At 42.5% G+C, this 25,000-nt stretch overlaps 1 protein-coding gene across 3 annotated transcripts in view; it reads left to right on the top strand.

Moving 5' to 3' along the window:
* me31B (ATP-dependent RNA helicase me31b) overlaps positions 1 to 25,000 on the top strand; it is a 59,169-nt gene that overhangs the window by 12,836 nt on the left and 21,333 nt on the right. For 2 of the 3 annotated variants that reach the window (XM_076174125.1, XM_076174124.1), the window contains 7 exons: positions 5,289 to 5,383; positions 9,857 to 9,929; positions 10,244 to 10,450; positions 12,743 to 12,886; positions 13,862 to 13,984; positions 14,729 to 14,986; positions 21,243 to 21,423. In XM_076174125.1, coding sequence (XP_076030240.1) covers positions 5,307 to 5,383; positions 9,857 to 9,929; positions 10,244 to 10,450; positions 12,743 to 12,886; positions 13,862 to 13,984; positions 14,729 to 14,986; positions 21,243 to 21,423 — 1,063 coding nt within the window. In that variant the 5' untranslated portion in view covers positions 5,289 to 5,306. The remainder of the gene's footprint in view (positions 1 to 5,288; positions 5,384 to 9,856; positions 9,930 to 10,243; positions 10,451 to 12,742; positions 12,887 to 13,861; positions 13,985 to 14,728; positions 14,987 to 21,242; positions 21,424 to 25,000) is intronic. The other variant, XM_076174126.1, reaches the window with a different exon arrangement.

Below are 25,000 nucleotides of genomic sequence, written 5' to 3' on the forward strand. Positions count from 1 at the left end.
TACCTGCAGATGTTCCCTCAGTTTGCTTCGCATTCCATCCAGTGAGTTTCTTCATACCATTCAATATACTCAGCATCCGTAATGTTTCCCCTTTTCAAATCTTTTTCTTTGCTTGTACACATTGAACATAATTTTGAATATGCATCATAGTCAGGAACAAGTCCACAATCTACATCAATAACTGCCCCAACACCAATGTTTGACCTTTGTCCCCGTTTCTGCCAGGACCCATCAAATGTCACATCAACGTTTGCTTTTCCCTCTTCCAAGCCATGATCTTTCCTACTGTAATGATTATAAACAGCATCCCTACTCCTTTTCAAAATGTTTTCAGTGTGCTGAAGGGCTTTTGTAGTTATGTTTGGCATAATTTCTGTATGTGGCATCAGTGAAGTGTGGCAAGCTCAGGAAAGATATCACTTTGCACCATCATAACCTGCACCAAGTTCCATCATACAATAAACTAACATGGTTGTTAGAGGATAAAATTTTTCCCCTACAGGTATATTGGGTTTCTTTGTCTTTTTTGTATCTAAAAGAATGTGGTTATTCTCACATTTCACAATGATATAACTATCAATTTGGTGTGTGGCAACATTCATTTCAACTTTACTACTGTAGCAAGTTCCACACACCATACTACTAACTCCTCTAAATCTTTTTTCTATTATCAAACGTTCTTTCTCCATACCTTCCCGTCGTAACTTCTTCGTCAATTACTAAAGATTTTCTCTTCTTTGAGCTGGTACTATCGCTGGAATGGGAGATAGTTTGTAATGAATGAGATGGCTGTGGAGCCATTCTCCTTTTTTTCCGAGCTTGTTCAGCCAGTTTCCATTTTTGAATTACTTTTTTGGGGTTGTGGCATTGTTAAGTTACAATAAAGTGTCGCACAATGTTTTTTACACTTAACCACAAAATAGAACACAGTTCACTTCCACGTGGGTAGTACAAGTTTAAAGATCTGACCAAAACAAAGTAAAGTAGACTCGTTTCATAGTTATAAGCGCTGCAGCTAGTGTATGAGCCTATTTTTACAGCCAGAGGTACGATAATACATGAGTTTCAACTTAAAAAATTGTAAAAAAAAAAAAAAAAAAAAAAAAAAGCTAGAGAAATGCTGCAAACATCATATTAACTGCCACAGCATGATTTAAATGTCCGTGTGTAAACAAACTATCGAGCCAAAACAAACCACACGCTGCCCTTTAAATATTAAAGATAAATACTTAGACTTCACGCTGCCCTTTAAATATTAAAGATAAATACTTAGACTTGTGGTATCAACTCCACCTTCTAGGATATGATAGCCAGATAGCTGTGTTATTTTTGAGAACCAAAAACACAATTTCGTTGAAATGTTCATTTTTCGCCCCAAAAAACCATCTACTATAAGGGGGTTAACTCATTTCGGTGAAAAATATTCGATTTTGTCAAACTTCGTGTGTGGACTGGTGTGGTGTCCCTGAACACCGCGGGACTGGTTTCCAGACGTATAACGCCACCCTTTTCAGGTAATGGTGGGTTTAACGGGCCAGAGACTTAAAGGTCCGCCCGTCAGCCACGCCCCTTTCTTTGCTATGGTTTGTTTTCCTTGTATTTTGTCATTTTTTTTTAGAATTTTATACCCTGATATTGTTGTACAATAGGTTAGGCAGCAGTCACCACATTCAGTGCGATCGAAAATGGGTTCAGCGTATGCGTGCGTAATTTCTCCACGTGCTATCCTGTTTTATACATTTCTTGTTTATAAATTCACTACTCCATAAAAAAATGTCAGATGTGATAGTTGCCGAAGTATTTTGCTCCATTCTGAACCTGAGATGTGCAAGAATACTCACCTTAGCAAAAGGATTGTAATGCATATGTACCATTCATTATGTGAAGGATATGGAAGGTTAGGATTGTCACGATTCTCAGCTGGCATGGGTACAAAAGAAATGCAATGAACATCTGCTGCTTACTTCCCAGAAATGGTCAAAGGATTATGTAAGTAGATATGTGCATTTGATACTCTTTGGAGGCACTTTTATGGAGTAGTGAATATATAAACATAAAAATGCTATTTTCTCAAAACTAGTTTTTTTGCACAAAAGTAACTATAACTTCGTGTGTAAATAAGCAATTTTGATAATTCTTGTTGGAAAATTATCGTGATACTTATATCTAACAAAACTAGTAAATTCATTCTTAACCTACTTGATATATATTTTTGACAATTTTTTAAATTTGTGATTTTTATAATTTGCTGTAAGGCTGACTTTCTTTTTCACTTATAATTACGAGTATACTAATTTATGTACATCTGGATGTCTACTAACTGTACACCAAAGGAAATCATTATTCTCATACTTTTGGAAAAATAAGTTATTTCAAAAATAACTCAAAATTGCAAGTAAATCGTCTGTTGTGTAAAAATTTCTTAATGGATTTCAATGAAATTTCTGTCACAGATGCATCATTCCCTGCACATTGTGTTAAATTTTTATTGTCTTGCATAAAAAGATAAGGTTGGGAGGACCAGAAATGCATAATCCGATCGAGCGAATCACCGAAATGAGTCAACCCCCTAATATAGGGGTATATACATTGTATCCTTCAAGGCTTATTTTGCTCAACATCAAGCAAATCTAACATTTTGTTTGATAAAATGTCTGCATTTGTATACCAGCATTTTAGTGATTTACCCTAAATTTTACCACTTCTTGCAAGTGGACCCCTTACACAGTAAGTGAATTTTCCTGTCTGATGATTCTCTTCTTTCCTTGTGGATTTTGTCAATTTTCTTTGGGTTTTGTTGTGTGTAATTTAAATTTTTATATTCTTCCCAACCTCTGAGGTTGACCTCGACACCAGGTTGTTCCCCTCAGTCAAAACCTATTAGTAATGGTGTTGATCTAGTGGAGTTCTTTCTTGTTACACAATGTGGTTGTTCCTTGTACCATGGTTATAATCCAAATCCTTAATGTCAGTTTTTGCAAGAATTTAATTAATTGTTTAATTTTTTTTTGTTTTTTTGTTTTTTCCTCCTGGCACTAGCACAACTGTTCTGATCACTATCCAGCACTGACAATACAAACACAAAATAGGCCAGGCTTCATAAACAAACTGACCAAGATTGAGCCATCAGACATGAAACTTTTTATCATATTGCCCTGAGCAACACAATGTTTAAGCAACTTGATGGACCATTCTGATGGTTTGTTGCTGGTTATCTAGGAACAGTGGGTCTTCTACAAGAGACATGGGGTAACATCTATAAATCTTGCAGGATACCAATAGTTCTTTAGGCACTCCAGTAAACAAAGGGTGGGGGGGGGAGGTATGAAGTGTCCATCTGATTAAGAAAGTGAAGTTGCAACAGAATTTTGTCTAATTTTCACATGAATAATTTCCATTCCTGCATTTTCCATTATGATTTTTAAATTGGTCTTTATTTCACAAACGTTGATTTACAAATGTGTTAACCCGTGGATGCACGGTGGGGTCAAACTGACCCCAAGCGAATTTTAAACTTGGATACTTTAGTTTCAATTGATATATTTGAACATGGCTTCTTGACTTTTCCCAAATAATTGAAAGCTATGTTATAGGTTCAGTAATTTTCAAAAATAAATCGTAATAGTCTCCAATTTAATAGTTACACTATTCCTGCACAACTGGGGTCAAAATGACCCCATCTCAACATAACGTTAAAATGAATCTGCATAAATCACTCTCTATATTACAGTTATCAAATGAAATGTGTACTATTTTTACAGGCATTTTATAGTGAATATAATATGTAAAAAAAACTTTTATAGCTGAGAAAATTCTTCATTCAGAAAAAAACTGTGTCAACACGCAACAAATGTGAAAAAGTTCAAACAAGTTTTCACACAACGTTCTGCCCTCGCTGTCATAGAAATTACACCATCAGTTGAGCACGGGTGCTGGTTACAGGAACGACACTCTCTGCAATGCTCATAGGAAATCACTGAGTATTGAACGTATTTCAGAAATACTTCTCCAAAGCGATGTAGATGAAGATATAGATGACATAAGTGACGAAGAGTATATCTCAAGTTGGTGACGGCTCTAGTGATTGTTCTGATGCTGACGAAGATATTTCTGAAGATGTAACAGCATCAAGTGTTACTGTCGACACTAGATAGCTACAGTCTCCTTCTGGCGATCGTTGGTTCTTCAATGAGCCTTCCTCACAAGGTAGAATGAAGAATTTGAACATATTGACTTCACAGTCCGGTGTTACAGCATACACAACAAATCGAATAACAGAAGACCCATCACTGCATTTGATTTACTTTTTGACGAATATGATTGGGACCATTTTGATTGAAACTAATAAAAAAAAAAAGGCAGCGAATTTGTCAAGATTGGAAACTCATCCTATAAAATGAGCTCCGTGCTTATGTTGGTCTCTGCATTCTTCGTGGCGTCTATCGCAGTAAAAACCAAGCTGTAAAGCAATTATGGAGCCCCGAATTTGGCCCTCCAATATTTTCAAAGACAATGTCAGTGAAAAGATTAGAGGATATACGACGAGCGTTGCGATTTGATGATCCTACAACTTGTAATAGCAGGTTAGCAAGAGACAAACTCGCCGCTGTTCATTTATTGTTTGATGGATTCGTTCAGAACTCAAAGCGTTGTTACGCACATACTGAATGTGTTACTGTTGACAAGCAACTCAATCCGTACAGGGGACGTTTTAGATTCATACAATACATGCCTTCAAAGCCTGCAAAGTATGGATTGAAATTTTGGTTACTCGCAGATGCAGAAAGCTACTATGTATCTAATATACAAATGTACACTGGCAAAGATGAGTCGAGAACTGAAGAATTAGGAATGCATGTGGTACTCTCTCTTACCCGTCACTTGTATAGTTCTGGGAGAAATGTGACGTGCGACAACTTTATTACAAGCCTGAAGTTGGCACGCGAACTTGCACATAAGTGTCGTTAGTTGGGACTATTCGCAACAACAGAAGCACGTATATTTGTACATTGGTTCATTATATATTTTTTGTTTTGCCTTTATGGTATCAAGAAGTGACGTTTCTCTTTATATACCGGGTATTAAATATATATACTAACACTAGAAATATTTTTTTTTCCTTCAATATGCTAAAATACTTTAAAAAAGAGGTTGGGGTCAAATTGCCCCCACGGTGCATATTTGCTTGAAAAAAAATCATGCATCCACGGGTTAATGAAGTAAAGTAGAAGATAGTTCTTTAAACATTTAAGATGTATTCAGTACTGAAGTATAATTTCCTTTTTCAGCCAATAGTTGGTGTTATCATGGCAGATACTGTGACCATGAACAACCACTCTTCTCCTGTCAGATCTCTGCAGTTGCAGCCACAGCAGGTCATAAAGTGAGTTTAATGGGAACTTTGATGTACCATGATTAAGTTTGTAAACTTGTAAGATGGTTGTACAAATGTGCAACCGTTGTAATACTCTAGGTCAGTGGTTTCCAATCTTTTCCAGGCTGGTGCCCCTTTGGCTTCCAGGTGGATTTCTAGTAGCCCCCACCCCTTGTACACATGTGCAAACTTTTTTTTTTTTTTTTCTTCTCTTTAAATTCAATGTACATAATAAAGCTACAATTTTTTTTATATAACTGTTGCTTTTATCTTCTATAAATTGCACAAATGTTCTTTTATATATTTGACATGTTAATTCAGATTTTGTTACAAAAAAAAAAATAAAAAAATAAATAAACTGCTCCTAATCCAATCCTGTTCCCCCCTCCCCCCCACTGCCCGCCTTTGCCTCTCCACACCCCCAGATCTTTCCACCATCCAATTTAGGAACCAGTGCTCTAGACCAGGGGTTGGCAACCTCTTGCACACATGCTAAATATGGGATGTGACAGGTATGACCCTGGTATGTCGGGTTGTTTTGAAGTCTTGTTACAGCATTGAAAAATGTCAATACTTCAAATAAACAAATTGCGATAACGATGAAAATGAAACCAAATTGTCCAGGATTTAACACTTGCTAACATCCCCAATAGTATATCAGTGCACATGAATGACATTAACTTGCACACTAAAGCCCTGTTGGCATGCAGGTCTCTACATGTTGAAGAAAATGGCACTCTTACCAAGGTTTCCAATCCCTGCTCTAGACAATAAGGAAGTAGACTATTGTAGTGCTAGTGCTTGTACACTTGGTTCAAATGAACATTTGAGTTGGTTTTACAGATGGTATATGGGAGCTGTTGGATAGGTATTGTGCAATATCCTGAAGTGCACAAAGACTGTGTGGGATGAGGAGGATGGGAGGGAACAGGAGAGGCAGTGAATAGTGGGATAAACAAGCAAGTATGAAAGATTTGTTGCAAAGTATCATAAGATAAATGTGACGTATAGAAGAGTAGAAGCAAAATGGTGATTGGAGGCAAAGAAGATAGCAGATGTTAGGTGGGCTAGATGTTGTGTGTAGAACAGTGAATAAAAAGGAATTGGGGTGTTTGGAAATTTTTTAATAAAAAGGGGGATTTGGAAGTAGTGGAGGATGTTAAGTCTGGAAAAGGTAAAGTGTGCCAATGGAAGTGAAGGTGGTTATTAAAATGATAGGTAAGACACCTGGATTGTAGTATCTAAGAATGGGAGGTATAGGTGGAGGGACCAAAGATGAGATGAATGGATGGATGTGGTAAAAGGGGCATTGGGAAAGAGGGGAATGTCAGTTGAGGAAGGAAGGGAGAAGACTGAAGATGGGGGTGAGTGGAAAATGGTTGTGTATGGATGATGCTGTGATGCATTGAGGGTGTGGATGGAGTATGGCAGGGGATTGGAGATGTTAAAGAAAAAGGAGAAAAGATGGACTGGCTGGTGAGGGTTTTTTAATGGTTATCTAAAAAAGGGTAGAGTGCCTGAGGACTGGAGTACTTGTATAGTTTCCCTTTACAATGGAAAAGAGGGCAAGTGTGACTAGTTGTTTGAGGGAAGTTTGTAGTGTGTAGTTGGGAAGGCATATGGGATTGAAGAACAGTGTGAGCTTAGGACAGGTAGGGATTGTGGATCAGAATTTTGTGATAAGGCATATATGTGAGACAGCTTTAGTTTTTTTAGTTAGGAAGGCACTGTAGGTGTTGTAGATATGGGATAGGAGGAAAGCTGTTCAGAGTAGTTGAGTCTTTACAATCGTAGGGTCTGTTAGAATGAGAAATGGAGAGCAAGTGGTTTGAGGTGTAGGTGGGACTTTGCCATAGATGTTATATCGCCATGGCTGTTTAATTTATACATGGATGGGGTGGTGCAAAAGGTAAACGCAAGGGTAAGGGGTTGGGGAAAATATAGAAAAGTGGGAGGTAAGCCAGTTGTTTGCTGACGATATTGCTTGTAGCAGGATCAGAGGAGGGTCAAAGGAGGTTAGTGACAGTTTGAGGTGCATTAAAGAAGAAAATTGAAGATAAATGTGGGCGAAAGTAAGGTGATAAGATGTACAAGGGAAGAATATGGCAACAAATTGGAAGAGTATTAAAGGAGAGAGATTGGAGGAAGCGGATTGCTTTAGATGTTTTGGTGTGAATGTGACAGGAGGTGGGAAAGGGAGTGGAGATGGTGGAATGTAGGTTGAGAGAACAAATAAATGCCTTGAGGTATTAAAAAGTAAGGAGAAATAGATCTTTGGGAATGGATGTTAAAAGATTATATGAAGGGGTGATTGTGCCAACAGCACTGTATGGGGTAGAAACATGGAACATAAAAGAAGCGTTTGTTTGAGATGAGGTGCCTGAGAAGTACAATAGTGGTTACTAGGCTGGATAGTGAGAAATGAGGTGAGGAGGAGAATGGGGGTGGGAAGGGAGTTGGGAGATAGGGTTGATGAAATAAATGGGATGGTTTGGATACATGGAGAGAATGCATAAAGAAAGATTAGTAAAAGATGTGTGGAAGGCGGAGGAGGGAGTGCACATGAGGGGGCAACCAATTATAAAATGGATAGATGAATGGGGTAAAAGGGACATTGGGAAAGAGGGGAATGTGTGTTGAAGGGAGGAGATATGGGTGAGTGGAGAATGGTTGTGTATGGATGATGCATGAGAGAGGGTGTGGGAGTACGTGTGAATATTCTGACGCAGCCCAAGGGGATGTCTCCCAGTCTTCTGTTTCTGTATAAGGGGATGGAGAGGGGGAGGTTGCTCTGGATGTGCTGTCTTGCTGCATTGCTTCTGATCCAGGGTAGTGGGCAAGATGCATGGATGACCAATCATCCAAGAGGAGCCAAGAAAAGAGGGAGGGAGAGGTGGTGAAAACGAGTGGAGTATATGGGAGTGGATTTAGGTCTTTGCCTTTGTCTACTTCCCTTGTGAGGAGGGGAAAGCTGTTGGAATATTTAAATGGATGCTGTATCTTTCCAGTCACCAGTATACATATACCAAGGCTTTTTCCCCCTTACAAGAGAGGTAGCCAAAAAGAAAAAGGCATAAAATCATTCCTACCCATTCCATCCCTAAATGCACTCCACTCCCTCCACCCTCCCTCTTATCTTAGCACCTCCTGGATGACGGGTCATCCCTACACCCTGTCCATTGCCCTGGGTCAGAGGCAGTGTCGCAAGTCACAGCACATCCACAGCAAGGCCGCTTCATTAAATCGGCGACCCCCCCCCCTCTCCGTCCCCCCATGCAGAAAAGAAGACGGGGAGAAATCCCTTCAGGCTGCGTCAAATTTTGCTAACATGTACTACCTCACCCCCCATCCCCCCACCCATTCCACCTCATGCATCACATCATCATCCATATACAACCATTCTCCATTCACCCCTGTCTTCTGTCCTCTCCTGTCCTTCCTCAACAGACATTCCCCTTTTCCCCAAAGCCCCCTTCACCCCATCCATCCCTCATGTTCACTCCCTCCACATCTGCCTCCGGTGCTTGGCCTTCAAGCCAAAAATTTCATAAATCAATCAAACCTCCACATCTGCCTTCCATACCTCTTTTACTAGACTTTCTTCATTCATTCTTTCCATGTGTTCAAACCATCCTAATACTCTTTCATCAACCCTATCTCCCAACTCCCTTTCCACCCCTGTTCTCCTCCTCGCCTCCTCATTTCTCACTCTATCTAGCCTAGTAACCCCTATCATATTTCTCAGACACCTCATCTCAAACACATTCAAACTCCTCTCTTCCTCTAATGTTCCACATTTCTGCCCCATACAGTGCTGTTGGCACAATCACTCCTTCATAGTCTCCTCTTAAGCATCCATTCCCAAATGTCTATTCCTCATTACACTTTTTAATCCACCAAGGCATTTACTCGCTTCTCTCAATCTACATTCTACCTCCACCTTCACTCCACCTTTTCCTGCCACACTTGCACCCAAGTATCTAAAACTATCCACTTCCTCCAGTCGCTCTCCCTTAATGCTCACTTCCAGTCTACTGCCACTTTCACCCCTTGTACATCTCATCACCTTTTACCCACATTTATCTTCAGCTTTCTTCTTTCACACACACACCCAAACTCTGTCACCAACTTCCTCAATCCCTCCTCCGATCCTGCCACAAGTGCAGTGTTGTCTGCAAACAACAGCTGGCTCGCCTCCCACTTTTCTCCATTTTCTCTAACCATCTCCAATCCCTGACCCACCACCCTTGCATTTACCTCTCGCACCACCCCATCCATGTACAAATTGAACAACCAGGGAGACATAATGCATCCTTGATGAAGTCCCAACTTTACCTTGAACCACTCTCTCTATTTCTAATCCTGACACATGCTCTACTACTCTCGTAATAAGAAATTTCCTTGTATCATGAGGTGAAGGATTTTTTTTTTAAGTAGATGGTCAATTTTGAGCAGAGCTTTAGCTTGTATTATATTTTGCAGGCAAGTTTGTGATGACAAATCCTGGAAAAATCAGATAAATGTTCCTCCAAAGGACAGGAGGAAAAAGACGTCTGTAAGTACTTTGATGTTAAGTTGAAACTAGTTTGTATTAGTGATGTGGCTTAAAGACCTTTCTTTATCCTATGTTTGTGTTGAGGAAATTCTATATTAGTCATCAAAGTATACTAAACTAATAGGAATTTTTTTTAAATTGAGGTAAGGTGGTTGTGATGCTTAACTTGGGTTGGGTGCATGATTAAGCTAAAGGTGTTTATATTACCCAGATGGTTTAAAATACTGTGGTATTGTAAAGAATGGAGATTGGAAATCCATATAAATGTACTCTTTCAGTAATGAAAGGAAGTTAAAATGTACTTGCACTTTCAGGACGTCACTGACACTAAAGGAAATGAATTTGAAGACTTTTGCCTCAAGAGAGACCTGTTGATGGGAATATTCGAAAAGGGTTGGGAGAGACCTTCACCCATTCAGGAGGCATCCATTCCTGTAGCCCTCAGTGGAAGGGATATTTTGGCCAGAGCTAAGAATGGCACAGGGAAGACAGGAGCATACTCAATCCCCTTATTGGAACAGGTTTGTTTGACCACATTGTATTAGGTTGATGTTTGGTTATGTGCCCCACATTGCAATTTAAGCATTGTGTGTCGCAAAGTTGTTGAAAAATGTGAATATTCTTAACTTTGAAGATAATTTGCTTTATATGGTGTAAGATAAGATGGTTTTGTAGAAATAGTGGCGGGGGAGGGGGATCCTCCACCTCCTTATGAAGCAATTGGAGCAACTGAAAAAAAATACCATTAAAGAAATATTGAAAGGGTGGCAGCAAGTTTGAAGTAAATTTTGGAGGAGAGAGGCTAGAGGAAGTGAATAGTTTTAAGTGTTAGGTGTTGTATGTAGCAGGAAATGGAAGAGTGGTTGTGGAGGTAAACAGAGCAAGGGAGTAAAGTGAATAGCTAGGTCAGATATTGAAAAATGTTGTGAGAAATGGGTATCTCGGAATGGATGTGAAAAGATTCTATGAAGGGGTGATTGTACCTTTTGACACTATGGGACGGAGACTTATGAATTTAAGAGACAGAAAGAAGTAACAAGTTCAAGATGAAGTGTATGAGAAATGTGGTGGGGATTACAAGGTTGGATTGTGAGAAATGTAAAAGTGGAGGAGAATGGTAGAAAGGGAGTTGGCAGATATGGCTGGAAATTTTACAAAGTAAATCTGAAAATATCTGTAACCAAAACATCCTCAGTAGAATACACTAATCTTGTTCTTCCATCATGTTGCATACACATGTATACCAGTGGCTTTTTCCCTTTGAGGGGGGTAGCCAAAGTCAAAGGCATAAATCCACTTCCACCCATTTCATTCCAATATACTCTACTCCATTCACCACCTCTGCCTCCCTCTTCTCTTGGCTCCTCCTGGATGATGGGTCATCCCTGCATCTTGCTCACTGCCCGGGGTCAGAAGCAATGTAGCAAGACACAGCACATCCATAGCAAGGCTGCTTTATTTAATGTGACCCCCCCCCCCCTGTCCCCTCATGCAGAGAAAGACAGAAATCCCTTTAGGCTGCATCAAAATATTATTCACACTAAGCAATGTAGCAAGACACAACACATCCATAGCAAGTCTGCTTTATTTAATGTGACCCCCCCCATCCCCACATGCAGAGAAAGACAGAAATCCCTTTAGGCTGCATCAAAATATTATTCACACCCTCCACCATCCCCCACCCACTCCCTTCCATGCATCACCGCATCGTCCATACACAGCCATTCTCCACTCACCAGTCTTCTCCCTTCCTCAACAGGCATTCTCCTCTTTTTCAATGCTCCTTTTACCCTACCTATCCATCTTGTCCTTGGTCATCTCATGTTCATTCTTGCCAACTCTGCCTTCCACACATCTTTTACTATATCTTTTTTTCTCTCGTTCTTTCCATGTGTCCAACCCATCCCAATATGCTTTCATCAACCCTATCTCCCACTATCTTTCCACCCCTGGTCTCCTCATCTTGTTTCTCACTCTATCCAGCCTAACCTTACTATACTTGTATTTCACATTTAAACTCTTCCTTCTCTAATGTTCCATGTTTGTCCCATACAGTGCTGTCAGCACAATTGCACCTTCATACATATACCTTGGCATCCATTCCCAAATGTCTCTCGTTACATTTTTTAATTCTCCAAGACATTAATTGCTTCTCTCAATCTACATTCTACCTCCATCTCAACTCCTTTCCCACCACATTTGCATCTAAGTATTGTTACATCTTGTTACATTGCACAAACCCAATTAATTGAAAATCATTAAAAAACCTACAATTGGGTAACAAAACAAGCACCTGGCCCAGCCACAAAATAGCCTACACCAAACACTACCAGACATAACCAACCCACAGAAAAGTCCCTCCCCAGAGGTGCAAGAACCATATTAGCAAGATGATTGTCACCATCCAGCACAATATCAACCAATTGGCCCTGGCCATTGAAACTATCTTGGGTGCAACCATCACACACTGAATACATCCCTGCACTGCCCACCCTAGCCATGTAACAGTTTCTTCGAGTTACTATTGGGTTAATCTGGTGGTTGTTGCCAGGTACCAGGGAGTTGTTTTCTGCAAGAGAAACTACAGGTAATGGGTCCGTTGATATTGTTCATTCTTAGCCACATGTTCAATCCTAACTTTTAAATATATTGGTGTAAACATTTCGGTAGTTCTGGATCAAAGATGCACTGCCTCCACATTATTTCATGGAATGCTAACAAGCACACATGCACACCACATGCATATAAATTCATCTATTTGCAAACTGATGATGTTTGTAACAAGAGTAATAATTAACCTGTTTCTTTTTCAGATTGACCCAAACCAGAACCATATTCAGGCACTGGTCATTGTTCCAACACGAGAGCTTGCCCTACAGACAAGTCACATATGTAACGAGTTAGCTAAATATCTTGGAGTAAAGTGTATGGTGACCACTGGGGGGACAAATCTCAAGGTAAGTATTAAATGAGGGAGAGGGAAGTGTGCTTGGTTGTGGGGGCTGTGGTGATTGTGTATGGTACATTTGAATTTTATAGTGCATTTGTGATTAGTTCATGATTTGGTGATGGGGTTGTATATTTATTTGCATAGATTTGAAGGGGGTGCTCGAGTTTGAAGAATGTCAGTGTAGTAGTGTTGGGAGATCTATATGCTAGAATCTAGGATGAACCAGTAGATGGAGAGGTAGAGAAGTTTGGAGTGCCAGGTGAAAATTGTAATGGAGAGTTGATGGTGATGTTTAAAAAGATTGGTGATAGCAAATGGTGTTTAAGAAGAAAGTCTAGCATGGGAAAAGGTTGTTGATAAGGTATTAATGGACTATGTAGTGGTATCCAAAGGAATAGTAGGAAAATTTCTGGATGCCCAAAAATAAGATGGATGGATGGGATGAAAGGGGCAAATGTCTGTTGAGCAGGGAAGGTGTGGGTGTGGGTGGAATGGTTGTGTATGGATATTTTTATGAACTAGTGGATTTCTCCCCATCTTTAGCACATGGGGATGGGGAGAGAGGGATGCTTTGTAAATGAAGCTACCCTGCTGTGGATATGCTGCATCTTGCTGCATTGCCTCTAATGCAGGCAGTGGGCATGCCACAGGAATGACTATCCATGAGAAATTTAGATGAGAAGGAAACTGTTTGGTGGATGGGAATGGAATGTGTAGAAGTGGGTGTGTGCCTAGGCTGGCAACCTCCTTTAAAAATGGGAAGAGTTCCTTGTTATATAGGTGTAGGTATATGCAGGTGGAAGAAAACTGGTTAATGATCTATGCAACTGGAAGTTGCTTGTGATCATCCCAGAGACCTATGATAAAGACATCCTAAGGTTTTATAGTGTGCATAGATTAAGGGGTCCTTGTAGAAAATACCTTGGCAAGTGATTAAAGTTGCAGGTCTATGTACTCTTGGCTGATAAAAACTTTCTTACAGGATGACATAATGCGAATCTATGATACTGTCCATGCAGTCATTGCCACCCCAGGTCGTATTTTGGATTTAATGGAAAAGAAGGTTGCCGTAATGGAAAAATGCAAAATGTTGGTGCTGGATGAGGTAAGTTATGGCACATATTGTCCAAATGCCATGTTAATAAGTGCACCAGAAGGTGCTAAGATGAGAGGGAGGGTGGAGGGGTGTGGAGTGTATTCAGGGATGGAATGGGTGGAAATTATTTTATGCCTTTTCCTTTTTTGGCTACCGCCCTTGTAAGGGGAAAAAAGCCTTGGTATATGTATGTATGATTGTATATGTATATGTATGTATGTATGATTGTATATGTATATGTATGTATGTATGATTGTATATGTGTATGTATGATTGTATATGTATGATTGCATGAGGAGGAATGGGCGAGGGGGTGGGGGGTGAGGTAGTATGTGTGAGCAAATTTTGACGCAGCCCGAAGGGATTTCTCCCCGTCCTCTCCTTATATGCAAGGGGGGACGAAGAGGGGGGGTCGCCGATTAAATGAAGCGGCCTTGCTGTGGATGTGCTGTGTCTTGCGACACTGCTTCTGACCCAGGGCGGTGGGCAAGGTGCAGGGATGACCCGTCATCCAGGAGGTGCTCAGATGAGAGGGTGGGTGGGAGGGGTGTGAAGTGTATTCAGGGATGAAATGGGTGGGAGTGTTTTTATGCCTTTCCCTTTTTGGCTACCTCCCTTGAAAGGGGGAAAAAGCCTTGGTATATGTATGTATACATTCATGATTACCATGTACATTTAGAATATAACTTGTTTTAATCATTGTGGTTTACAAGTTTGTGTACAGCAAAATTCATATTTCAATTCTATTTTCAGGCGGACAAGCTCTTGTCCCAAGACTTCAAGGGGATGCTAGATCGTGTAATCAGTTACTTGCCCTCGGGAAGGCAGATCCTTCTTTACTCAGCCACATTCCCCCTCACAGTGGAGCAGTTCATGAAGAAACACCTCAGGTCGCCATATGAAATAAACTTGATGGACGAGCTAACCCTGAAGGGTGTGACGCAATATTACGCTTTTGTTCAAGAGAGGCAGAAAGTGCATTGTTTAAATACACTATTCTCTAAAGTAAGTGTAGGTGTCTGTGATGTCTTTAATGTTGAATAGGGTTGGCTGTATGACAGCCAAAAGGGGGGGCACATAGCTCGCAGATTGGCAGAGGGATTTGAAATTTAAGGATGGGTGACACTTGAAAGATGTTGGGTATGGGCTGTAGAATTTGATAAAGACTGCCACTTGTTATTGAAAGTGCCCCCCTAGTGACCAACCTCGTCAACATGGTGATCTACTTATAGATTTTGGTGTTGGGGAAATGCCAGGATTTTAGTCAGCTAAAGCGGACATTAGTGTAATGCCAATGTACACGTTACATGTACAGAGGGACAAGGTATAGGGTCAATGATGGGTTTCAACATGTGGGCAAGTTGGGTGACCATGAGGCTGGTCTTGAAAGATCTTAACTATTCTTGCCTCCACCCATTAAATAATGTCTAGATTAGATGTATGCTTGAAATGTATGGTGCAGACAAGTGATGAGAGAGAAATGTCCAAATAAAAACTGAAAGGAAGGAACTTCAAAAGACTACTGAAATATCTAAACTTAGCACCTATACCAGAAATCAACCATACAAAAGCAAATACACTCGTATCTTTAAACAAGTCCATCAAGACAGACCACTAGACTTCACCATTCACCCCCAGACATAATCCTCACAGAAAGAAAGAAAAAAAAAAAGCTACATCTGGCAAAAACCATGCTGACATGCCTGTACTCTGTATACAAAATTGCATTAAAACTGTACCAACACAAAATAGGCTTGGTCACAGATTTGAAGGGTAACCATTCTACCCAGGTATAATTTTGAATTTTATCTTTCATGATCTGGTTTTCATGAAAACCATGTTTAAAATAAATCTTCCAAATAGTTTTTAAACAACTTTTTTTTGCTAATTTGAATTCTAGAATGGAGCATACTGCACCATGTCTTGGTATCTGTTCTGATGCCATCACAATGGATAATAACCCAAGCCATCATGATTTACTGATGTTCTGTAGTGAAATGGACAATTCCCTCAGTGATAGGGTTTTTCATTGGATCTCGAGTGTAGCCTAGACTCCCTAATTATCTCTGACAACAAGCAAGATGTGTGGATAGAGGGTATAGTTATGGAATATCACTTGGAACCAAAATATCTTCCTGTAGAAGTTTGCATATTTGTACATCATGAGTACCTGTGTCCATGTTAGTTCTTTAAAGCTGTCTTTGGACACTCATGGGGGGGGGGGGGCTATGCAATGTTTCCTCTAATTTTTTGCCGTGTGCAGAAATTTACTTGTGTGCAATCTTGCCTTCTGAAAATGGTATCGGTCATTTAATTTACAATGGAAGTGCTAGTTATAAGAGGAAAATTTTTTATTGGTTTGACAGTTGGGAAGTTACCTTTTACAAGTTTGGGTGGAACTTCTTTATTGAATGGATTTTAAGTTCATTTGAAAACCATGTGTGCACACATTTTTCCTTTGTGTGTGGTAGTTTAAAACAAAAAACAAAAGCCTAAAATCCACTTCTACCCATTCCATCCCCATATACATCACTCTCATTCACCCTCTTCCCTCCCTCTTATCTTGGCTCCTCTTGGATAATGGGTCATCCCAGCATCTCCCACTGCCCTGGGTCAGAAGTAGTGCACTAAGACAGCACATCCACATCAAGGCAGTTTCATTTAATGAGTGAAGAAAGATGTGTAAAGGAAGTGTGGAAGGCAGAGGTGGATGGAGTGAACAGGAGAGGGCGATTGAGGATGATGAATGGATGGGGTAAAAGGGGGGGATGTCTGTTGAGGAAGGGAGGGAGAATGAAGATAGGGGTGAGTGAAGAACGGTTGCATATGGATGCATGGAAGGGAGTGGGTGGGGAATGGGGGGGGGTTAGGGAGCAGTTGTGAGAGTGAAAATTTCCTGCAGTCTGAAGGGATTTCTCCCAATTTTTCTCTGCATGAGGGGATGGTAGAGGGGGTGGGGGTTGCAGAATAAATCGAGCAACCTTGCTGTGGATGTGCTGTCTTGCTGCATTGCTTCTGACTCAGGGCAATTGGCAAGATGCAGGGGAGACCAGACATGCAGGAGGAATAAAGAAAAGTGGGAGGGAAGGAGAGGTGGTCAATGGGAGCAGAGTATGGGGATGAAATGGGTTCGAGTGCAATTACGCCTTTAGACTTTGATTGGCTCCCTTGTAAGGGGAAAAAGCCCTTGATATGTATGTACCACTCGCTGGCTGAGCGGGTTGGGGTCTCGTTACTTGTGGCAAAGGTCGAGGGGATGGCGGTTCGAATCCTGCCACCAGCGAAGTTGAATCAAGGGCATGGTTCATTAAATTCCACGCTACAAAGCAGCACCGTCCTAGCCTTCTGATAGGGGGGAGTTTGTGACGTTAAACCACATCATCATAAACCACATTTATTCTATGTAGTTTTTATTCACTCATTATTTCTCCTAGTTTTATTTTCCTAAGCTGTGGTGGGGGAAAAGAATACTGCCACCAAGTATATCCACTTGGATCGTACGAGGGGAGAAGAAAGGGACGGGGATTGGGACTAGACATCCTTCTTGTAGCCCCACAGGGGACATTCCTAAAAGAAAAAGGAAAGGCATAAGAGGGTCTGGGAGTTTTCCGACCAGCACCCTAAGGTTTGGGTCTTTTAATGTGCGTGGATGTGGTACAGATGAGAGTAAAAGGGAAGAGATAGGTAGTATATTTGTGAGAAGGAAGATGGATATGTTGGCTTTGAGTGAAACTAAGTTGAAAGGGAAGGGTGAGTATAAGTTTGGGAGTGCAAGTGGGAGGTTATCAGGAGTGAAGAGACAGGGAGGGAAGGGGTGGCTATTCTAGTAAGTGAAGAGATAGGTAAACGTGTAGTGGAGTGGAAGGAGGTCTCCTCAAGGATAATGTGGATGAAGGTGAAACTGGGAAAGGAGATGTGGGTCTTTGTAAATGCATATGATCCTGGCAGTGAGAAGAGTGTAGAAGAAAGGGAGGCCTTTTGGATAGATTTGAATGAGTGCACAGAGAATTTAGGGAGAAATGTCAATGTAATAGTACTGGAAGACCTTAATGCTAGGGTAGGAAATGGTCCAATTGATGGAGTGGTTGGGAAATGTGGAGTTCCAGGAAAGAATCGTAGCGGAGAGATGATGATGGAAATGTCTAGAGTTGATTATAGCAAATTGTGTTTCGGAAGAAAGTCACGGATAAGTACACATGGGAGAGGATGGTGGATGGAAGGGTGGTAGATAGAGAGTTAATGGATTATGTGGTGGTAAATAGGATTGTGATAGGAAGAGTTAAGGATGTACATGTTCTAAGGGGAGAGGGTGGGGGAATATCATCATTTTTTGGTGGAAGGTAAGTTGAGAGTGGAGGATAGATGGAGAAAGAGGAAAGGGGCAAAAGGTAGGGAGGTGCTTAGAGTGAATTCTTTAAATGAAAAGGAAAATGAGGAGTACAGGAAGCTGGAGGAGGAGTGGGAGGGAGTGAAGGATAGAGTAGAGCTAGGTGTGGAGGAGGAATGGGGATGGTTCAAGGAGGGAGTCACAAAGTGTGCAAGAATGGTGTGGGGAACAAGGACAGGAAGAAATAGAAGGAAGGGTAGTGAATGGTGGGATGAGGAAACGAAGAAGGTTGTAGAAGAGAAGAAGCGAGCTTTCACAGTTTGGTTACAAAATAGGACGAGGGAGTCGTATGAGAGGTACAAAGAAAAGAGAAGTAAAGCAAAAGGTAAAGGAGGCAGAGAGCAGAAAATTTAGAAAGTTATAAAAACATGTTTTGGAAAGAAATTAAGAGGAAGAGGAGGTGAATCAAGTAGAGAAGAAAAGGTAAAATGCAGATGGGGAGATGATAATGGAAGAGAAGGCAGTAAGGGGAAGATGGGCAGAATATTTTAGGGAGTTGCTAAATGTGAAGGAAGATAGGGAGGGAAAGATAGCTGTAGTGGGAAATGCTAAGAAAATGATCGTGATGAGTGAGGAAAATGGAGGAGAAATAAGGAAGGATGAAGTGAAAACAGTTAAGATGATGAAAGTAGGTAAGGCACCTGGTCTGGATGGATGCCATGCAGAATGTCTAAAAAAAGGAGGTACAGTGATGGTGGAGTGGCTGGTGAGGTTATTTAATGTTTGCTGGAAAGATGGTAGAGTGCCAGAAGACTGGAGGAGTGTGTATAGTTCCACTTTACAAGGTAAAAGGGGACAAGTGTGAATGTAGTAGTTTCAGAGGGATTAGCTTGTTAAGTGTAGTTGGGAAGGCTTATGGGAGGATCTTGATGGAGAGGATTAGGAGAGGAACAGAGGGAGTAATTGGTGAGGAACTGTGGATTTAGGACAGGTAGAGGTTGTGTAGATCAGATCTTTGTGGTAAGACAGATGTGTGGGAAAGCTATAGGAAAGGGGAAGGATGTTTTTTGGGCTTTTATGGATCTGGAAAAGGCTTGTGATAGGGTAGACAGAAAGACACTGTGGGAGGTTATGCAGATATATGGGATAGGAGGAAAGCTTCAAGGAGCTGTCAAGAGTTTTTATGAGAGTAGTAGAGCTTGTCAGGATTAGAAATGGAAAGAGCGAGTGGTTCGAGGTAAAGGTGGGACTTCGTCAAGGATGCATTATGTCGCCCTGGCTGTTCAACTTATACATGGATGGGGTAGTGCGAGAGGTAAATGCAAGGGTAGTGGGTCAGGGATTGGAGATGGTTAAAGAAAGTGGAGAAAAGTGGGAGGTGAGCCAGCTGTTTGCGGACGACACTGATCTTGTGGCAGGATCGGAGGAGGGACCGAGGAAGTTGGTGACAGAGTTTGGGAGAGTATGTGATAGAAGAAAGCTAAAGATAAATGTGGGTAAAAGTAAGGTGATGAGATGTACAAGGGGTGAAAGTGGCAGTAGACTGGAAGTGAGCATAAAGGGAGAGCGACTGGAGGAAGTGGATAGTTTTAGATACTTGGGTGCAAATGTGGCAGGAAAAGGTGGAGTGAAGGTGGAGGTAGAATGTAGATTGAGATAAGCAAGTAAATGCCTTGGTGGATTGGAGAGAGTAATGAAGAATACTTTTGGGAATGGATGCTAAGAGGAGACTATATGAAGGAGTGATTGTGCCAACAGCACTGTATGGGGGCAGAAACATGGAACATATGAGAGGAAGAGAGGAGTTTGAATGTGTTTGAGATGAGGTGTCCGAGAAGTATGATGGTGGTTACTAGGCTAGATAGAGTGAGAAATGAGGTGAGGAGGAGAACAGTGGTGGAAAGGGAATTGGGAGATAGGGTTGATGAAAGAGTATTGAGATGGTTTGGACACATGGGAAGAATGAGTGAAGAAAGACTGGTAAAAGAGGTATGGAAGGCAGATGTGGAGGGAGTGAACATGAGATGTCCTAGGATGAGGTGGATGGATGGGGTGAAGGGGGCTTTGGGGAAGAGGGGAATGTGTTGAGGAAGGACGGGAGAGGACAGAAGACAGGGGTGAATGGAGAATGGTTGCATGAGGTGGAATGGGCAGGGGGATGGGGGATGAGGTAGTATGTGTGAGCAAAATTTGACGCAGCCCGAAGGGATTTCTCCCCATCTTCTCCTTTTATGCATGGGGGGGACGGAGAGGGGGGTCGCCAGATTCTGACTGTCCAAGATGTCAACAGCTTGGACATGGAGTGCCTCAAGCTGCAATGCCCCACACCAACTCTCTCCAAATAATACAATCTCTTCCCAAAACAACTTGTGGTCCTGCCCAGAGGCTTGCTAGTTTCCTGAAGGCCATGAGTGTTCTACAGGGGACCAGGGGCAATGAATGATTGATATTTGGGTAACATCAGACCTCAATAGTATGTATGTACTAGGATTGATATCTTCCATTGTATACATATTTCACCCAGTCTGAGAGTCCATGGCTAGTAGTTGGGAAAACCCTATATAGTGAGTTTTGATAGTTTGGCTTCCGCCGCCATCAGCATGAAGTGAACACATTGTATACAAGTGGGTTATCATTTAGGTATTCAATGGGTTATCTACTACAATATTCAGAATTAAGGGAATAGACCTAATCCTGCAAAATTAAAGGTGAATGTGCACAATGTGCATGCATACAATGAGCACATACAAAACATACCTATATAGAAATTGAAGTGATTCTTCAGTACAGGTTAGTGAATTTATATGGAATAGCAACAAAATTTATAATGGTAGTCCCCATGTTGAAGGAGTTGGAAACTTAGATTGCACATATTTTACATGCTGTATATAGTTGCAAGTTTCCATACGTTTCATCCGTCCTTCTCCATTGCTGTTTCAGCTACAAATCAACCAGAGCATCATCTTCTGTAACTCAACCCAGCGTGTTGAACTTCTAGCAAAGAAAATAACCGACTTAGGCTATTCGTGTTACTACATTCATGCCAAGATGGCCCAGGCGCACAGGAACCGCGTCTTCCATGACTTCCGAGCAGGACTCTGTAGGAATCTTGTCTGTTCAGGTAAGTTTAATGGGCATTGTTGATTAAAGAAAATCCATCCATATTCTTACTTCTTACTTCTGCTCCCAGGTCTTACAGCCTGTCAGTCGGGCCAGCACACTTCTCCAGATTGTCCTCTCAAAGCTTCCCTCTTCTCTCAAATCCTCTATTTTTCCTAATCCATTTGCCTCTAGGATTTCTTGAACGCCGTCTTTCCATCTTTTCTACGGTCTACCTCTAGATCTTAGTGTGTTTGTTCATAATTTCCGCCATTTCCATTTCCTCAGTGTATTCAACTCCCTCTTGTCTTAATTTCTCCAAGTCTTGTTTGTTTTTCAGTTTATTGTTTACAAATCTGTAGAATAGTTTTGGTTGATCTTTACATTTTTCTATGACATCTTTTTCATATTTTCTCTTTTCCTCTCTGCACGCTTTTACATATTCATTTCTATAACCGGTATATATTTTCCATTTTTCAGGTCTTCTGTCTTTTTTCCATCTGGTCCAGGCTTTGTCTCTTTTGTCTTTTAACTCCCTACAACTTTTGTTGTACCAGCATTTTACATATTCTTTTTCTTGTTTTTGTCTTGGGACATACTTTTCCACTCCTTTTTTGTAAATTTTTGTCAAAATATTCCATTTCTCTTCCACTGTTGTTTCTTCTTTGTATATTTCTTCCCAGTTTTCATGTTGAAAGAATTCTCTTATTTTATCAAAGTTTGTTTTTTCATACATCATTCTTCCTTTTCTATATTGCTCATTTCTTTTCCTATATTTTTCTTCATTAAGTTCCAGTTCAATCAATATGTGGTCACTTTTACTTATTGGTGTTTTATATTCAATCTTGTCCACTATTCTAGGTTCAGATGTAATTATTAAGTCTAGTCTCGATGGTTCTTCTTCATTTCTATACCTGGTGTTCTCCTGTATCCATTGTGTCATTGTATGGTCAGTAATCATCTCGAGTAGAGCGTTTCCCCATGAGCCGTCTCCACCCTTTACTGTCATTTCTTCCCAGCAGATTTCTTTGCAATTAAAGTCGCCCATTATAACTATTCTTCCTCCATCTTCCATTATTTTATTTAATGTTATCTTTGTGTCCTCTAACATACTTTTATGTTCACTCTCCTCTTATCTATACTTCTAATCTTTACATTTTTATTAGACATTTCATCATCGCTCAGCTGATCGGGGGGGCCTTTTGTTTACCTTTCGCCTGTCTGCCTGGGCCAAGTCTACTCCTTCCTCATTTCCTTCCATTTCCCTCAGTAATCCCTCCCCTTCTCCTCTTTCCCTACTTTCCTACTACCCCACGAGCAATTTCCCCCCCATCCTGTAAATACAATAGGCACTTCTCTTTGCGTTGGGATCCACAAATCTTCAATTTTCTTGGGAACGTCTTCTAAGCCGTCCGTTCGTTGAAGTGTGTGTGTGTGTGTGTGTGTGTGTGTGTGTGTGTGTGTGTGTGTGTGTGTGTGTGTGTGTGTAAAATTTCCCATGATCTTCATGCCATATTCCACCTCTTCTTCCCCCATGTCATGTCATCCCCCCCCCATCCTTTCTGCCCCATGTCATGTCATCCCCCCCCATCCTTTCTGCCCCATGTCATGTCATCCCCCCCCATCCTTTCTGCCCCATGTCATGTCATCCCCCCCCATCCTTTCTGCCCCATGTCATGTCATCCCCCCCCATCCTTTCTGCCCCATGTCATGTCATCCCCCCCATCCTTTCTGCCCCATGTCATGTCGTCCCCCCCCATCCTTTCTGCCCCATGTCATGTCATCCCCCCCATCCTTTCTGCCCCATGTCATGTCATCCCCCCCATCCTTTCTGCCCCATGTCATGTCATCCCCCCCATCCTTTGCCCCATGTCATGTCATCCCCCCCATCCTTTCTGCCCCATGTCATGTCATCCCCCCATCCTTTCTGCCCCATGTCGTGTCATCCCCCCCATCCTTTCTGCCCCATGTCGTGTCATCTGCCCCATGTCGTGTCATCCCCCCCATCCTTTCTGCCCCATGTCGTGTCATCCCCCCCATCCTTTCTGCCCCATGTCGTGTCATCCCCCCCATCCTTTCTGCCCCATGTCGTGTCATCCCCCCCATCCTTTCTGCCCCATGTCGTGTCATCCCCCCCATCCTTTCTGCCCCATGTCGTCATCCCCCCCATCCTTTCTGCCCCATGTCCTGTCATCCCCCCCCTCCTTTCTGCCCCATGTCGTGTCATCCCACCCATCCTTTCTGCCCCATGTCGTGTCATCCCCCGATCCCTTCTGCCCCATGTCGTGTCATCCCCCCATCCCTTCTGCCCCCCCATGTCGTGTCACCCTCCATCCCTTCTGCCCCCCCATGTCGTGTCACCCTCCATCCCTTCTGCCCCCATGTCGTGTCACCCTCCATCCCTTCTGCACCCCCCATGTCGTGTCACCCTCCATCCCTTCTGCCCCCCCCCCATGTCGTGTCACCCTCCATCCCTTCTACCCCCCCATGTCGTGTCACCCTCCATCCCTTCTGCCCCCCCCATGTGTCACCCTCCATCCCTTCTGCCCCCCCCCCCATGTCGTGTCACCCTCCATCCCTTCTGCCCCCCCCATGTCGTGTCACCCTCCATCCCTTCTGCCCCCCCCATGTCGTGTCACCCTCCATCCCTTCTGCCCCCCATGTCGTGTCACCCTCCATCCCTTCTGCCCCCCCCCCCCCCCCCCCCATGTCGTGTCACCCTCCCTCCCTTCTGGCCCCCCTGTCGTGTCACCCTCCATCCCTTCTGTGCCCCCATGTCGTGTCACCCTCCATCCCTTCTGCCCCCATGTCGTGTCACCCTCCATCCCTTCTGCCCCCCCCATGTCGTGTCACCCTCCATCCCTTCTACCCCCCCATGTCGTGTCACCCTCCATCCCTTCTGCCCCCCCATGTCGTGTCACCCTCCATCCCTTCTGCCCCCCCATGTCGTGTCACCCTCCATCCCTTCTGCCCCCATGTCGTGTCACCCTCCATCCCTTCTGCCCCCCCCTGTCGTGTCACCCTCCATCCCTTCTGCCCCCCCATGTCGTGTCACCCTCCATCCCTTCTGCCCCCCCATGTCGTGTCACCCTACATGCACGTACCCACACACACACACACACACACACACACACACACACACACACACACACACACACACACGTACCCACACACGTACCCACACACGTACCCACACACACACACGTACCCACACACGTACCCACACACACACACACACACGTACCCACACACACACGTACCCACACACACACGTACCCACACACACACACCCACACACACACGTACCCACACACACACGTACCCACACACACACACACGCACCCACACACACACGTACACACACACACACACACGCACCCACACACACACACACACACACACACACACACACACACACACACACACACACACACGTACCCACACACGCACACACACGTACCCACACACACACACACACGTACCCACACACACACACACACGTACCCACACACACACACACGTAACCACACACACACACACACGTACCCACACACACACACACACACACACACACGAACACACACACACACACACACACA

This window comes from Oratosquilla oratoria, chromosome 35 (genome assembly GCF_046742065.1).
Source record: "Oratosquilla oratoria isolate Oo_2021 chromosome 35, ASM4674206v1, whole genome shotgun sequence".
Lineage (NCBI taxonomy): Eukaryota > Metazoa > Arthropoda > Malacostraca > Stomatopoda > Squillidae > Oratosquilla > Oratosquilla oratoria.